The following is an 18,497-nucleotide window of genomic DNA, read 5'->3' on the forward strand; positions in this document are numbered from 1 at the left end:
ATACATTATTATATATTTTTTAAATATATTTATTTATCTCTGTGAAGTACGTATATAAAAACACTATACTATTTTAAAGAGAAGATGGGCTATTTATACATGCATTTTAATATAATTTATACATGCATTTTGAACATTTATATCAGCTCTGGTCATAGCTCTAATGCCTTTGGATTAGAAACAGAAAGGCATTAGAGTTATGGACCAGAGCTAATCAGCACTCGATTCCTTGCGTCTGCCCAAGAGGAGGTCAAAGTTGAAAGTGTGTCTTCATCTGACTGACAACAGTACGACACGTGCAGAGTGAAAACTAGTAAGTAATATTACATAAATTAAATTGTGTAGATGATTATTTCACACACACCAGAAGCGTTTTCAACTCATCTGTAGAACGGTCATGAACAGGCTCGTGGTTCCTTCAACACCACATGAGTTAGCCTGCTAGGCTAACTGTACCAGCATGTTGGATTGGTCGGCAATGGTTTGTTTATGTACAACAGTAGTTCTCAAACTTTTCATGTCAAGGACCCTGGACCCCCAAATTGATATGTATTTGCTATTTGGCCGCGGACCCCCACCTGGAAATGTTTTGTGCCAGAGTCGAGACCCCCAGAAGAGAAGATTTATGTTTTTAAGAAATTACAAATCATTCAAGATTTTAGATCTGCTGTTTTTGAATAGCCATAGCCAACATATAAATGGATAAAGTGATGAATAAATTATTAACTACTCTATCTGGGGACCCCCTGGGAAAATTAGAACTGGGACTTATAGCTGATAAATGGGTACTCTCCCCTGATTGGCTGAAGATTTGACTGTATCTGAAAATGTATTTCCTGTTTTTGGGCTGCTGGGGAGACAGGGAGGGAGACTCCTGTTAACTTAACTATAGCTATTATTAGCTGCAATTTATTTAAAAAATAATGTAGTGTTGCAAATTGCGGCTAAGCTATTATTATTACTACTACTAGTAGTACTAACATAATTGTTCATTAACCTTTTTACAAAACCCAAAACACATCATGTAGGCCCCATTTACACTGGCATCCAAATCTAGCCTGAATCAGATCTGTGCCACATCCAGATTGAAATCCGATTTGTTTAAATAAGTCAAAATGCAGACGGGTCATATGGAACCCGATTTTTACAAATGTGACTTGAGTCACATTCAGAGGTGGTTTCAAATCTCCCTCTCTCTCAGCCCAGCAGCAGTCATGGCTGCCATCTACTCCGGCATCCACCTGAAGCTGAAGAGTCCTCGCACTCCGTGGGAGGACAAGCTGAAACTGGCACGTTTTGCCTGGATCTCCTCCCAGTGCCTCCTGCCCAACAAAGAACAGGTATCGTCCAGAATTTTTAAAAAAAGAAGAAAAAAAAATCTTTATTGCCACACCAGCCTATTGACAAATTTGACACTGCTAATTGGACAACATACCAAGTAGATTTCTTATATGCAAGTTTCAAAGCCTATAAAATAAGTAAATTTAACAAGGCCTGTGCCTTGACCTGTTCTACATAAAGCACAGGGTTGATGATGGAGAACCATGGTTTGCTTCAAGATAGTGTTTTGCCATAGCATCTTAAACATTGCCTGTTGTGTGTATTACAGTTTTGTGTTCATAGATGCTCCATTTCTGACACAGGTTTAATGTTTGTCTTTAGTTCAATGTTTGTTTTGTAAACGCATTGACAGTGAAGGGAAGATTTACCATATTGTCTCTTTATTGTTAACGTTTAATGTTTGTGTTGGCACTATTTGTTTTACATCACCATTACATCACCTAATCAACATGAGTTAGACTTTAATATATTAGCGCCCCTCACTTCACACAGGTGTGATTTTTTTGTACTCTTTTTTTTTTTTTTTTTGTATTTCCACAGGGACAGGTGTGCCCATATGGTATACACCACATTGTTTACATTGTTATATTGAGATGACCGTTTAGGGCAGGGGTCTTCAACAGTGGGTTCGGGACCCCTAGGTTGTTTTTTAGTAGTAGTAGAGAGTATTAGTGCTGTCAAACAAGTCTTATCAAAAATCGATGAACGGTTAATCTGCAACACCATTTTATACTGTATGTAGTGGGGGTCCCTGCTTCATCTCTCTCACAGCTAAAGGTTCCTGGGCCTGAAAAACATTGAACACCCCTGTTTTAGGGTGACACGTCTACAGTATTGTGTACCTTTCCTTTCTTGCTGTGGTCCTCCTCCTCTATAGGTTCTGTTGGATTGGGTCAGCCACGCTCTGAGTGGCTTCTACAGCCAGAAGGTGGAGTTCTCTCCCAGTGTTCTGGAGGGACTGTGGCTTTACCTGGACAGCCTGCTCCACAGTAGGAAGATGCACAGCCTCCTGAGCAAGGGCAAGAGCATCAACCTCAGGATCAATGTGGCACAGGTCGGTACAGGGCTCAATGTTAGAGGCCCACCTGATGCCACATCTCGACCACCAACATTTATTTTATTTCATTGTTTGAATGTTGTAAACAGCACGTGGTGGTACTAAAAGCATAGGCTAAAAGAGTTACACAAAAAAAGTTGTTTCCATTGTGGTCCTATGTATTCAATTCATCAACATGGCATACAAAATGTACACTGATACCTGTCATCAACAAACTATTGACTATTTATTATGTACAAATGTTAAAACATGGAGATAAGAGGTTTCTGCCCGACATAAACTATATAATATTGGCCATAAAGATATATCCATGTTGTTGAACTGGTCGGTTGTGGCTCTGTGTCTGTGATGCACTTTCCTTACTGACACATTTTCTTTCCATTAGATCGTCCTGGACCGCCTCCAGGAGTGTGTGGGCGTGGGCGCCAGCCCCTCCGTCAGTCTGTCGCTCCTGTTGAGCGTGAGTCAGGGCGTGCTCTCCGTCCCGTCGTTCTCCACCGTCTTCACCACCAAGTACGAGCTAATGGCCGACCTGTTGGCTAAACTCTGCTCTGTGGCCTGCGGCAAACTGCAACAGCCTCTTCCCGTTCCCACGCAGCAGCCTCAACCAATCACACTGTCGCCCGTCGGACCCGAAGAGGAAGTACCGATGGCTATGTCTTTAGAGGAACAACCTATGAGCGATGATCCCGATAGTGCTCAGTCGGAGCCAATCGCACAGCAGCCAGAGAGGTCGCAGGAATCGGAAGGTGTTCGGTCGGGTCAGCTGTTTGAAGTGCTGCTTCAGGTATTGTCGAGTTATTTATCGGTACAACGGCAACAATCGAACCCTAACAGGGTCTTCACCGTGGTGACCAACCAGCTGATCCAGCCCATACTGCTCCTCAGACACCTGCTGACCTCCGGGGAACAACACACACACCTCCGCCCGCAGCTGAGCAGAGACCTCCGAGTTAAGATGGACTCCATCCTCCAATCGGCTCTCTTTCCCCCTGAACACCTGACCTCCTACACGGAAGAGCTTCTCCCGACCACCAAGGAGGATTGTGGGAAGCGCGGTCCCGGAGGTGGCGGTGGGGGGGTGAAGCAGGGCAGCCTGAGGCCCGTCGGTGTCGTACTTGGCAAAGTGAGCGCCGGGGGCTACTGCCCGCCTGCCTCGCACTACGCTGTGAAGTCCAGCTCCCTGCCGCTGTTCTTCAGGTTCTGTCTGGAAAACTACGGCAAGGCCGGAGGCGGACGAGACGAGGAAGAACAGAGGATGCTGTGTTTCTATTTTCTCACCAGGCTGATCCCTGCCTTGGGCTCTGGGCTGGCCAGACCTCTGTCCTCTCTGTCTGGCCAGGCCCCAGAGAGCTGGAGCCTGGCCCTGCTGGTGTTAGAGTCCCTGCTCAGCCAGACGCTGTCGGCTGATGTTTACAACGTGGCGGCGGACAGGATCAGACACGCAGGAGCCCAGCTTAGCTTCTACAGAACGCTGGTCCAGCAGCTCCTCTACCAGGCTCAGCCAAGGTAACACACACTCACACTTTTCACATTTTTTCCATACTCACAATTATTTACACTAAAAAAACAAGGCATAAAAAAGAGTGCATTTGGAGACGACGGCCACTGAGTGGCGCAGATGAGCTATATTATCAGAACTTGATTGCGAGTGAAGCTTTTAAACCACATTAACCCTATTATAAGGATATAGATCTGGGCATAATTAGAAAACATTGTTTTCTTTTTGTTTTGTTTGCACCTTTCTATCAATATGTTTTTTTTTTGTGTATTTTCAGACCTTTAACCACTTGAACGCTCAATACTTAGTAAACTTGACAGAGTTTATGTACACCAAAAGTCTCTTCCGAAAATAGCTGATCTACAAACTCACAATGCCTTGCAGCGTAGCATCTGCTATTTTTGGCTAAAGTTCATGTAAGAAAGAAATAAAGAGTTCCTATATCACACAAAGATTTGGCGGCCCCCTCTGAGGAGTTCCACCCCCTAGGGGTCCTGGACCCCCTGTTGCATTCAGTTTACTAAAGAGATGGGGAGACCCCTGTTACTGAATAAACACTGCTGTTTGCAGCAAAGAGATTTGGTGTTTAGGTAAAAACGAGGAGAGCCCTGGGAGAAACCGGTCAATATAGGCCAGGGCTTGACGTTAACCTTTTTAGGCACTTGTCCTTTGGACAAGTGTACATTTCCCATTCACTTGTCCGGACACAAAAGGCACTTGTCCGGAGCATGAGCACACACAAATACATTTTAAATCGACTAGTTTGGTGAATACATGAATATTAGAGGAATATTCTCAGTTAAAACGTTAATAGCCCTAGAATGTCTGCTCTTGCATACATTTCAGCATGTATTCCAAATACACAGCCATAAATAGGTCCTATCCGCACACGGCTAGCAGACTGACCTCGTCACATTCATTTGAAAGTTCTGGCAGAAAAGGTGTATTTAGTCAAATATCTCCACTTTTCCACGAGTTGCACACGGATGACATTCTCTCCGGTGAGTGGCCTGGAATGAGTGCAGGACTGAACATATCAAAAATGTGTTTATATATTAGGAAGCACAAATGTATGGAGCACACACAATAGGTGGTGATCAATTACCCCACAACAATCACAGCACACCTGCCAATTGTGTGCCCCATATGTTTGTGCTTCCCAAACATTGGCTGGGTTTCCCAAAGGAAATATGCATAGTGAGTGGGCGTGTGGTGATTATTAGGAAAGCCAGACAATATTGTTGGCTGCCTGCTAGGAGTGTCACAGAAAAAGTGAAACCAAGAGTCACAAGTAAAAATGTTATGTTAATCTTAATGCCAAGCCCTAGGCTATTCTAAGTCGGGGATCTACATCTTGTAGATCTGCTATTTTTGGTTAATGACTGTTCTCCCCAGAACAGGTATGGTAGGGTTCAAGGGGTTAATGTATCAGTGAAACTAAACTCTCTCACTCATCTTGTCCTCCAGCACTCCAGCCTGGTACCGTTGTTTGAACGTCCTACTGGGTCTGAACCATCTGATCCTGGAGCCAGACCTGGACCAGCTGTTCTCTTCAGCCTGGGTGGACTCCGAGTGCATGGAACCCCGCGTCCAAAGAGCCAGACAGGTCCAGAACCAAGCCCGTTTTAACCTACCGCATTTTCATATTGTCGCTGTTGTGTGGAAACCTTGTACATAAAAAAAACAACATTTGAAAAAGAAGTGTTCCAATGGGTCCAATCAACGTAGTTATTATTTAGTCAAACAAGCTTGTTAATACTTTTCATTGGTTAAATATTTATAATATACATTCATTAAAAAATATATTTTATTTTATTTTTTTAAACAGAAACAAATAGGGGATCTACACATCATCTACAAGCTGATCTAAAAGCTTGTAGACGGTCTACTTTTGTTAAAGTTTGTGTGCCAATGTACGTTGAGTTAGGGCATTAAATTGACAAAAAGAAAAATTAAAGTTTAATTTTGCCCGACGAACTATGTGAAAAAATCCCTTCAATAATTTCCCTCCTTCACAGCTCTTGTTGTCGGCTCTCCTCCACACCTACACCAAGCTTCGCCAGCTCCCTCACCTCTTCTCCCGACTCCTCCCGGTCATCTGCCAGCCGGCCGCGGGCCCAGGCCGCCTCCGGCCCCCGCTCCTGTCCGAGGGTGTCTGCACCTCCCTGAGTGACTGCCTCCTCGACACGCCTCCCTCCCAGAGCTTGGAGATCTGCTCCCTGGTGCTGGGGAGCATCAGGAGGTACGTTCTGCCCCATCTGGAAAAGGAGCAAATGGAGGAGGAGGAGACGGTGAAGAAGACAGAAGAGGAAGGAAGAGACGAAGAGTCAGGGGAAGGCGGAGTGATGGAGACGGAGAGTCGAGGGCTGGACGGTAGGCCTGTCACAATTATTAAATAATCACCTAATTTGCAATTATTTGAGATAATCACAATTATTTTGTGTAATCGTTGACATTCAAAAATAGTAGAAATAGCAGATCTACAAGCTTACAACATGTTGTAAGCTTGTAGATCAGCTTATTTTAGGATATTTAAATTATTTGTCATATCTGCCTTGTGCGATTTATTTTTATTTTTACGAAGCCTAAAAACAAAACAGGAATGAGAATTGTATTGATATGCTCCAATGTTCAATGCCAAAAACACAATTCAATTGTTAATTGCGATTATTTGTGTGACAATTAACCGTCAACTCTAATTTTGTAATGGTGACAGCCATAGTGGACGGCGAAAAAGGAGACTCCTCGCTGAAGCTCCTCTCTCTGAGCCAGCTCCTCCACGCTGTGCTGTTCAGCGTGAAGACTCTGGACAACACCTCTCCTCTCCCGCTGGTCCAGCAGACACACAGCCTGATGGAGGACATGGCACAGGCTGTGACGGCCTTACTGCAGCTGGTGTCGTCATCCCACGAGGAGAAGACCTCGACCACAGGCCTGGGAACGGAACGCGAGTGCAACATCATGGACGAAAAGGAGGTTTCAAATTCATCATCCCCAGACCCAGAATCATCGCACTGGAGGTAGCCAATTATTTTGCATGATCGTCATAATCGCCTATGTAGAAAGTTTTTCATATTTTTAAGTATTAAGTTACTTATACAGTATTTCAGTCATTTATTTTTATATTTACGTTATTCGTCATATCTACACTTGTGCAACTTCAAAGCCTAAATGCCAAACAGAAATGGAATCTTTATTCATATATTCAACGAGGAAAACAGAATAAAATCATTAATCGCAATTATTATTGTGTGACAATTAATGGTCATGTAAAACATTCTTAATCGTGACAGCTCTAACTGGAGGCAGACAATGCTGGAAGCGGCTCTCCTTCTCAGATACAGCTGGGTGGAGATGACTGCGCTGTTCCAAATCCACTGCAGCAAATACACAGACACCGAGACACGGGAAACGGCCGGTCCGAGCCCAACCCCGGCAGCCAGCGCTTCAGTCCTGGCCCGCATGGAGGCTCTGCTCTCTGGGGAGATACTGATAAACGGTCCCCAGGGCTTCCCCACCACCCATCCCTCCTCCTCTAGCCATATGAGCCGCTACCTCTTCAAACTCCTAGCCTTGCAGCAGCTGAAGAAGGCACTGTTGGACGGTCCTCTGCTGGACGAACCAGGCACTGCGGCGACCCTACATAGGGCGGCGCGGTTCCTTGTAGCCAGACAAGAGCTCGAGGAGGCTGGGTTACATGGGAAGCAGACTTGGAACGGACAGATGGGAAGTGTGAATTCCAGCTCCTATCACGTTGCTCACTGGTATCTGGTCACATCCAATTTGCCTTTGATCGCTCCATACCTGAACGAGGAGAGCATGGATTGTGTAGCGGACGTTCTTCTCAGCTCGCTGCTCAGCGGACAGACAGACAGCGGGAAGGCCAACAGGGGGCCACCCGTCTCCCTGCCCAGTGCTTTGTCTGTCTCGCTCATATCCTCACAGTTCTTCCAAAGCCCTGTTCCGGTCGAGTTGCCTTCGCTGCACTCTGCCATTGTCAAGCGCCTCTTGCAAAGGGTCTTCGGAGTTCTCATGGCGTCGGGCATACCCCAGGTTTGCCCGACGATTCTTGAGTATCACAAAGTAGGTTTTTGTCCGGGGAAAGACGACAAAGTGAAGCTAGAGACTTTAATTGAGGAGGTGACGAGGGCCTCTCAGACGGGGGTGGGTGTGTCCTTAAGTGATGCACAGACAGAGGTGCTGTTGAACTTACTCCACGTCGCTTCACAGCTAAACCCGGATGGGATGAACGCCCAGGATTTCTCCAGCCTCTTCCTCCTCCTGTTCCTCACCCTCATATTCACCTCCTCGCAGCCAGAATGCGAGGCTGGTACCCCTGGTAACAACACAGGAGATGACACTCCGATCCTGGGCAAGCTGCTGAGACTTCTGGCCTCTCTTCTAGAGGGCAGAAACTCCCAGAACGTCCTAAAACTGATCCACGGCAGCAGTCTGCTACAAGTCGCTGTGTCCTCCCTCCTCTCCTGTAGCGACAGAGGAAGACTACGGTCCGGCTATTCGGATTGGTTGGCTTTCCTAAAGGAGACTCAGGGTTTCGTCCGGTCACTGGTCCAGCTGATCATACACAGAAACAGCAGCGTTCAGCTCAACCTGGAGAAGTTTACCTCCTACCTCACCAGTCAGGAAATGTCAGGCAGGCAACTGGCGGCCATTACAGGACAAACATCCGCAGACCGTCTAGTGGGGGTTCAGCTTCTCCTGGCCTCGCTGACCTCTCTCTCCCAGGCGATGGCCTCCAACCTGGGGAAGAGTCCACAGCTGGACCAGATGTTGACCCAGCTTCTTACCAGTACCACGGCCGCGCTGGGACGAACCGTAGGGGCCGTCCTAAAGACTCTCCGTCAACTCTCCGTCAATAACCCGGCCGGCGCCCTGGGCCAAACGTTTCTAGTCGACGTGGTGAGAGTCATGCTGCGCTGTGAGCTGTCCTACCTGAGCGACCAGGAGGATCCCGGTCATATGACCCTGTACCGCCAGTTCAACCAGCAGCTCCTGAGAGAGATCAACTCCGGTGGCGCAAGCAGGCCCGTCGACTTCCTGGTGTCTTCTCTGCGCTTCATGTCCGTCTTCTACCGTGCGGTCCGGAGGGGGAGAGAGAGGGAGAACCGAGCTGAGGAAGACGGGACGAGAGGAGAGGAAATGGACCAGCTGTACGTTAACATACTGGTGAACGTCTACAAGCTGCTGGCAGGTATGTAAATGTATCCCTTGCTGTTATTTCCGCTCCAGACTGCATCAGAAAACCGACTACCCAGGCTAAGGGGTCCAACTCCCTGAGTCCCTGGCACAAAATATTTTCAGATGGGGGGGGGGGGGGGGGGGGGGGTCCGTGGACAAATGCATATTATTAATCTGTGGGTGCTTGACATAAAACAATGTGCGAACCACTGGTTTAAAAAAACATTAGGAACTAGGAAGCAAGCCCAAATAAGCTACATTTTAAAAAGTAAGCCCAAAGTGACTTAATATTAGCAAACATGGTAAACGGGGAAACCTCTTGATTTGCGGCATCCCCACCCCCCTTACTCCCATACCTAGCCAGAAAAATGCGAAGAAAATGCGAAGGTTTCCGGGCCTCTGTGTAACTTTAGTTGTGCCATTTGCCTTATTCCGCATTTTTCTTTGCATTTTTCTTTGCATTTTTTGCAAGGAAAAATGCGAAGGAAAATGCGGAATAAGGCAAATGGCACAACTAAAGTTACACAGAGGCCCGGAACAGCTTGAACGATAACAGGTGTAAATGGGTTAAAAAATAAACACACACAAGCTCACAAGCTCCCACACATTGTCACAGTGTTGTGTGTGTTTCAGCTCTCTGGCTGTCATTCAGTGATGTGTGTTTTTCAGCTCTCTGGCTGTCATTCAGTGTTGTGTTTCAGCTCTCTGGCTGTCATTCAGTGATGTGTGTGTGTGTGTGTGTGTTTCAGCTCTCTGGCTGTCATTCAGTGATGTGTTTCAGCTCTCTGGCTGTCATTCAGTGATGTGTGTGTGTGTTTCAGCTCTCTGGCTGTCATTCAGTGATGTGTGTGTGTGTTTCAGCTCTCTGGCTGTCATTCAGTGATGTGTGTGTGTGTTTCAGCTCTCTGGCTGTCATTCAGTGTTGTGTTTCACCTCTCTGGCTGTCATTCAGTGTTGTGTTTCAGCTCCTTGGCTGTCATTCGACATTCAGTGATGTGTGTGTGTGTGTGTGTGTGTGTGTGTGTGTGTGTGTTTCAGCTCCCTGGCTGTCATTCAGTGATGTATGTGAACTGGAGCCAGCTGTGGAGGAGCTGCTGCGCCCCCTGCTGGAGAAGAGCAGCACAGAACAGTTCAACCAGTTGCTGCTGCTGATCAGAGAGGGGCTGGATGCCAGAAAATTGAGGGCTGGAAACCACACGGTCAAATATCATTATTATTATTATCATCATATGAAATTATTGTTTTTATTGAAGCTTGTACACTTTAGGGATGAAATGTCAGAACAGCTTAAATGCTTCTTGCCAGAAGCCGTCTTTCCATATATTGTCAAGCAAATTTCTTGCGAACTTCAGAAGTCACTTAGTAAATGAATATATTTGGCAGTTTTAGAATTGCCAATCTGCTGAGCTTGTAGATTCTCTCTTAGAAAAATATTGACAAATGTTGATGTTGCCAAAATGAATTAGGTGTCCAATTTGGGGGTCTGCTTGATCAATAACGATCTACTGTCTGTCTGTCTATATTGCTGTGTGTGTGTGCGTCTTGCAGGAGGTGTTGTCTGCAGTAACCATGGTGAAGCTGATGTCATGCTGTCATCTACCTGAGGCTTGCTCTAAAGCACTGTGGCTCATCGCACCGCAGATCATCTCTGCTATGGTGGTGAGAACGCGCACATACACGCGCACACACACACATGCACACACACACTTGTGTGTCGCGTATGTAACTACTTAAACAGCTCTAAGGTACATTAATGACATAGTAAAATGTTGAAAATGAGTGGAATGCCCCTTTAACCCATTAAAACTGGGAAAGCATCTGTCATTTTAGATTTGAACCACTAACGATTATTTTTATACTTTGGCCATTCGAACATTGCAGATCTACATAGCGTGTCACTTCATGCAGCGCTATGAGTTTGTACATCTGCTATTTTTTTAATTGAACATTTTTAACTAAAATCTTTGCTTCTGGGGGTCCCGGGAACAACATATTTGGATATGGGGGCCCACGGCCAAATACATCAATCATTTTGTGACATGAAAATGTTTGAGCCCCACTTATATACCAGTTTTTCAGAAAACTGTAAAACAACGTTTGAGCGCTTCACTGCCGCTCATTGACTTCAATGCTATGGAGCATGTTGTCCTTCCGGGTTAAACAGGAAGGTGGGGGCTTCCGGAAGTGGAACGACACCACACAACACAGCCCCCAGCCTTTAGCTAGCATAACAACCAGCTACATTTTCGATGCGATACAAAATCACAAATGATTTACAATCGTCGGGTGCGCGCCGGCTCACCATGGACAGCTCTCGAACCTTTGGAGATACGGCGCTTTGAAAATCGGGTTATAAATGGAGGCTCAACGGAGCTGGAATTAAAAAAAACATCGCTGTTGGTGAAGGAAGAGGGCTATACTAGCCGGAGCAATGCTAAAAGGTAAACAGACCAACCGCGCATTCATATATGGATTAAACATATGTCCACGCTTATAAACGTAGCTGGCAAGAACAGGTCCCAAGGGGGGGTACGTTTATAAACGTAGATGGCAATACAATAATGAATGAGTTAATTTGTTTTCAGTTCCTGGTGCGAGCGTCCAGTCAGGATCACTCTCTCACCCTCCATCTCACGGTTCCCACGGTAACGGCGATGACAACGCTGCTGCGCCAGGGGGAGGGGCTCATCTCAAACCCTCAGCATGTGACCACGGCTCTCGGGGCTCTCCAGTTGGTTCCCCTGGACCACCTGACCCCATCTGTGTACCAATCGGCTTTCCTGTCCGTTCACGAAGGACTCTTCACTATTATCCAGTGTCATCGTCAGGTATGGATGGATGGATGGATCAAGTTGTTTCGATACCAGTATCGGAAAAGCTGCCGATACTGCCTAAAATGCTGGTATCGGCGAGTATTCCAGTCTATGCCATTCCGATACGTCATTTATCACAGGATGAGATTTCATTTACATGAACAGTCATATTTTGATTGCTTCAGTTGATGTTGCATGACTGTTTTACACTCTTACTCTACTATTATTTACCTTATTTTACTGACTTCTAGCTTAAACCATTATCAATGGATTTTGTAATTATGCCTAGATCAGTTGTTCACTAAATGGTTTTGTAGGCCGCTTAGCTGAGAGAGATGAAGCAGGGACCCCCACTATATATTGTATAAGATTATGTTGCAGATTAAACGTTTTCATAGCTTTTCAATTCATAGATTTTCCGCACTATCAACAATGTTGGAATCTTGTTCATATGTATTTTCAGACATTTAACCACTCAAACCCTCAATACTAAACATTTGCCCCCCGTACTAGTAACTCTGAGGACCTCCTAGGGGTCCCAGACCCCCTGTTGAAGGCTCATGGTTTAACAGTGAATAATTAGTTGTAGGGCTGTTCGATTTTGCCTAAAAATAAAATCCAGATTTTTTTGGGGGTAAAAGTAATGCACTGTCTCAAATATGTTCTTTTTTTTATAAAAAAACTGTTAAAGAGAGCTGGCTCTCATCACCCTCTCCGCCTGAACACTGGTCTACTCCTGTTTGCTAAGCAGTATAGTAGCCCAGTATGCCAGGACTTTCACTGTCGTCTCTTCGTCTCAAAATAGCTGTGCTACAAATCACTAGTAGCTAAGGTGTTCAAAACACCTCTTCAAAAGATAAAACCATTACAAGTGTTTCCCGTCCATACATGTACATCTTAGTACTGTATAGTTCCCCTACAGAGCTGTTGTGTGACGTGTGTGGTTGCGTACAATATTATGTTTTATAAAATATGCCATTAATGACTTCTAATATTATGCTATAACACATTTGACTCATTCTGTAGCCTGGAGACACCATTTGTGGCGACAAAAACTAACACACTGTATAAAGCACACACACACACACACCTCTGAAAGCCTGCTTGTATGAGGCTATCAGGAGCAACCCTAATTAAAAACTTAAAAGTATCCTCTCTGTATCGTGCTCACAATCACAAGTTTATGCAGTGTGCGTAAAGTCCCGACGCGGGCATCAAAGCCGGCATGGGAGACTCCCTATGCCTCCCACATGTTCGCTTGTCCCGAGCTCACTTCGTATGAGGCGTCTGGGATTGAGGGATACAGGGGAAGATATATATACACACTCAGAAACTTTAATCTATGGCTCTTATGAGGCAGAGATTTATAGCTTCTTTTCAACTTTTCAACAACGAACTCTCGTGAAGAGCCTCAGACTGGTCGGTTCATAGCATACAATTCTCACATTGTTCCGCCTGCATGAACCCATATAGAGCACACACAAGGGGTTAAATGTTAGAATACAGTATACATGTGTGGCAAATTTATTTCAACCGGCTCCACTGAGGCGTTGAAATATAGCCACTTTTGACCTAGTTGGACTGGCACGTTGTGCGAGACTTTCCAGCCTGTCCTCCCTTTCTCCGTCCGTGGAAGGTTGAGAGAGGTGGCGAGCGGCTATCATCATCAAAACAACCATTCTTGATCGGGGCATTGCCCGGATTCCCATGCCTCGCCGTCTTCCTCCCCACTCTGGGAAAGATAAGCACTGGCAGGCTGTTGCTAAGAATTCAGTTGTTAAATCAACAAAACTTACCCCATCGAAGTGACAGGAAAACCACAGACAACGGACATGTAAGTAGCCTTGCCGAGCCATGAGGCCCAACGGGCAGGAGCCTATCTCCTGTTTCTGTAGCGTGAGGCAGCTTGATTACAAGTACACCCCCCGGACATGACGCTAGTATGTCGCAGGAACTTACCCCCCAATCCAACCCGTGATGAGTGTCAAGCAGGGAGGCACTGGGTCCCATTTTTAGAGTCTTTGGTATGACCCGGCTGGGGATCGAACCCCGACCTCCCAGTCTGAGGGCGAACACTCTAACCACAAGGCCACTGAGCTGGACAACAGACATATTATTGGCTAATCAATAACACGGGAGGCCATCGTAAATTACGGATAAAAAATAGTTTATTCAAGAAATTAGGTTACAGAAATAGTGAGAATGGTTTGTCCGTCTGTCCAACTGTCGTGTTTATGGTGACAGTTGACGCGGCCTCTCTCTCATGCTGTTAAGTTACTAGCCCTGGTCCAGTTCTTACAGCGAGAGAGACTCGCTGTAAGCACCAGGGCTATTAAGTTACAACTTACACCTATTTCCTTTTAATAACCTGGGTAAAATGTGCAGCATTGGGAGGCAAAGGGAAGGCACTCATTATTGTGAAGGGGCAGAGGATGCAGGTGCTGTTGTTGCTGCGTGTCGAGACTTGGAGTAATGCCTGCCGCGTGGATTTAAGCTGTCAAAACTATTTTGTAAGTTAAATATGCCACAGACACTTTCCTGAACTGTGCAGCTGATACACAGATACAGCATTGTCATATTTAAAAGCGCTGTATAGCTTCTCTCAGCTCAAAGCTTGTATCGACAGAATATGAATAAGAAGATAAATGAACAGCTGACGTCGGTGGGAGAGGAGGAGTTAATCTGCCTCTTCTTCAATGTATGCATCCATTACATTATTGCAGTCGCTGTATATTGTGTTTCTCCTAACAGCAGACATTACAGGTTGACCTTGGCCAGAAATGAACTGAAGTAACCCTTTACGTGTTCACGCTGGGGTTATTTCAGTACAGCAGGCCATTTGAGGACAGATGCGTGTCCACGGACATGTTCGCTCGTGCAGGCACGGGGCTGGGCTAACTGGCGTCCTGGGCAACCCCCCCCCTGAGGCTATATTACAGTAGGAACAGACAGCTTGGTGTAAATGTCTCATAAAGGAGGTGAAAAGCGTCAAATGGAGTCTGTACGCAGTGTACGGCCGAAGATAAATGAACACCTGACGTCGGTGGGAGAGGATATAAATCCCATCGGCTGCCATGCAAAACACTGTTTCATGACACATCATTTAAAATAGTATTACAGTAACACAGTAGGTGAAAGTCATGCACATTGTGTCACACCAGCATAACGTATGTCCTTGTTACTGAGACGCTCGGGGGTGGAGATCTTAGGGGCCACATTGGGACGTCACTGGTTCGCCACTCACAACAAAAACTAAAAGCAAACTTGTGAATTTTCCTACGGAGACTAAAGTGCTTTAAAGGCTCAGATGAGAAGCTCAGGAGGTCTGGTGGGGAGGAGACCACGAGAGAGGGGTGTGCTAGGGTTTATAGCTCATACTGTATAGCTCTTTTCAACTTGTGAAAGCTGATATGCTTTGATTGTGAAGGCAAACGTTCAAGGTCTCACATCCTGCATATTTCCACATGCCGAAAATAGACGATCTACAAACCACAACGTGTCGCCGACGCGGAGCATTGTGAACTTGCAGATCAGCTATTTTCACCATGCGACACGACGAAGCATAAGTCAGGGTTCACTTTGTTTTTGGCTGAGCCGAGGCAATGGCTTCTCGACGGAAAATAAACAGTTAATCTAACGGACAGTAGGTCGGGACACATGGTATTGATAAGCTACTGTATGAGCTTTTTTTGGTGGCACGTTATGATCAAACAACAATGTTCTGTGTCTGCGTGGATCAGTGCGAGTGAGCACACACACATCTTAGAGTTGTGAGCTGCATGCACCAGAGAAATGCACGACAGAGTAAACATTTTGGTGTGTTTGACTCAGGTTTATTATGCTTTAGCATGACCGGGCTGGACTTTTGGTCCTGTGCAGTGCTTTTTTTTATTAGTAATTACTCATTTTTTTTTGTTTTTTTCAAAACATCTGATTTCCATTTAAATTAGATTATTCGCCAAACCCTAATTGGTTGTGTCTGTTCGCAAAGGTGATACAGAAGGCTGCTCCATCGTTTTTGAACGTCTTCCATCGCTTGGTGGCTTCCGTAATGCATGAAGGTCGTCAAAGAGGAGACAGTGACACAGGTACGCACATGTCTCTCACACACACACACACACTAGACATACTGTACAATTTTGAAAGTGGTTAAAGGAATACTCCACTGTTGTCATCTTTATTGGTATGATTAATGATCAATACTTGTGGTAATTCAGTCAAAGCTCTCTGTGTTGTAGAGCAGGGTTGTAGTAGTGCTCTCTTCATGTGCCACAACGGCATCCCACCCACCAGTCTTTTGAGCAGGAGTGGGGGAGGTCCGTGGCTTTCAGATTAACCTGTTTACCGCCAACAGCGCCATCTTGTGGTGGCTCAGGGCGCCATACAGTCATTTTTTTCTGAAAGCCTTTTCACTCGGAAACCGAGAATCAGGAAGTGAATTTTCACTATGTAACAGGTGCCGCGATTGTTATTTAATTCACCCAAAACATACATTTTGTAACTGAGGATCATATCGTTTAGAGAAATGAGGCACAAATCAAGCTTGTTTTGACCCAAAAAGAAGAATCGAAGATATTATGATTCTAAAAACTGCGTCCCCATAGACAGCATAAGCCACTAAAGCCAGAGGAATTTTCATCTCGGCGCAGAGGGCTTAAAGAATCAAGTCTTTGCAGGATCATAAAGCTAAGCACCATTGGACATGAAGGGTTTCCTTTTCTCAGTCTGTATTCCCACTTTATTTTTGGTGATCTTTTTTGGTTAAAACAATGTGTTTTCTTAAAAAGTGAAAGCTCTATAGTAATCCTCCTGTAGAATATCTTGTTAAATGTGAATGCAAATAAAGTCTGTCGGGGTGTGTGCGTGTGTGTGTGTGGGTGTGTGCGTGTGTGCGTCCGCATCATCAGGTCCAGACAGCGAGGTGTATGTCCAGTGTTCCAGACTAGTGGAGAGGATGTACTCTCACATAGCCGCTGCAGCCGACAGCTTCAGCACCCTGTCTGCCTTCATGGTGGCTCAGTTCGTCACCGAGCTACAGAAGGTACACACACAGATACTGGAGATGCCCCAGACCTATCCATAACTAAAGAACCCATCACTACATACACACAGCGTTTGTTTACATCCGGTTCACGTCTCGGGACCCGTGGGCCTTTAAAATAAGGGACTGGTCTCTACTGAAAAACACTGGCAGTGGTGGAAGAATTAATTTAACAGTTAATGTGTTACGTACTCGCTACAATGTAAGTCATGCAGTCATACAGTAACCTATGACGCACATTTATGTGTGTCACACATATACAGTATATACATATATATGTGTGCTTTTTTTCTTTTTCAAAGTGCTGACCATGTTTTCTGTGTGACTGTTTAGTCACCGTTTTAGTTTTCCATCAGGTTTGATGAATTCTGACCTCAACTAAACTTTCCATCCAGTAATGCTGCTTCTATTCCAGTATTTAGTTAAGACACTAAAGTACAAATTCTCACCATTTAGAGGCTGTCGTTTCGGACACTTTGCTGCTGTGACCAATCACACACAAGGGTTCATTGTTCTGGTGTCTGTGGTAATGTTCGTCAAGTTAGAAAGTCTCAGAGGTGGTGACAACTTTCTCTGCAATTGCGTCATTTTTTTCATATGGCCTTACCAAAGTTAAAAATTTCAAGGGAGAATTTAGCAGCCCATTGTCTCTCATGGACATTTATTTGAATCTACTATTTCAACGTCAATACCAAAGTGGTTCTCCGTTGTAATTAAATAAAACACCAGTTCTTATCAGCAGGCTACGCCGTCACACGACACGAGTGTGAATTAGTCCCTAATTCATACTCTAATTATTAGGGCGTGCCATCACATCTCCCCCACCATTCCGTCTCCTTCTGCAGGTAACTCTTCGACCCGAGGTGAAGTCCCATCTGACGGAGGGCGTCTATCTGATCCTGGATCTGTGTCGGGAGCAGGACGTCAAGTTCCTGTCGGCCGGTCTGCAGCCGGGCGTCAGAGAAGTGTTCAGCGAGCTGCACGGCAGCTACACACACTACCACAAAGCCCAGAGACAAGGAGAGGAGAAGTACACAGTCTGATCCACTGGGAGCAGCCATGTATGTCTTTAAAATGTGGTCCATTTTTGCCACAGGCTGTGAAACAGACGAAGGCTAATGAATAGACGGGAAGGAAACGTGACGTCTGCACCAACTTTTGATGGTTGGAAGATTGACAGCACATCACCTCGATTTGGAGTTCAGGCTATGGGATCTGTCATGGTTACAGACCTGCAGACTATTGCATACTCTCCAATGCGATTAAATCACTGTCCAAAAAATGCAGTCACTTCTCAGCCAGGGATAACCTTCTTTAGACATATAGTATAATATTTGTCATGTCGATATGTCACAATATAAATGCATTTTTATTTTTTGTATTTGGTCTTCATGTAAGGCATAAACAAATGTAAATGTGTGTGTGAACTCCAACATTAATTCCTCTGTGTTAACATACTGTATAGAAAAAGAAGAGAAACCTGTGGCATTATTCAAATCCTTTCTTGTTCATATAGAAAGTCCTGCTTTAAAGACCTGCTGAAAT

General features: G+C 45.3%; 1 protein-coding gene across 1 annotated transcript; it reads left to right on the forward strand.

Annotated features, from left to right (window-relative positions):
- The first annotated feature begins 198 nt into the window (after positions 1-198).
- On the forward strand, positions 199-18,371 carry urb2 (URB2 ribosome biogenesis homolog). Its single transcript, XM_079497902.1, has 14 exons — positions 199-313; positions 1,202-1,340; positions 2,219-2,395; positions 2,784-3,907; positions 5,367-5,505; positions 5,918-6,272; positions 6,616-6,919; positions 7,193-9,111; positions 10,137-10,297; positions 10,647-10,757; positions 11,684-11,926; positions 15,903-15,999; positions 16,819-16,952; positions 17,798-18,371. The coding sequence occupies exons 2-14, from the start codon at positions 1,215-1,217 to the stop codon at positions 17,993-17,995; spliced, it is 5,088 nt and encodes a 1,695-aa protein (XP_079354028.1). The 5' UTR covers positions 199-313; positions 1,202-1,214; the 3' UTR covers positions 17,996-18,371.
- The last annotated feature ends 126 nt before the right edge of the window (positions 18,372-18,497 follow it).

The sequence above is a fragment of the Electrona antarctica genome, assembly GCF_951216825.1.
Source record: "Electrona antarctica genome assembly, chromosome: 3".
Taxonomy (NCBI): Eukaryota; Metazoa; Chordata; class Actinopteri; order Myctophiformes; family Myctophidae; genus Electrona; species Electrona antarctica.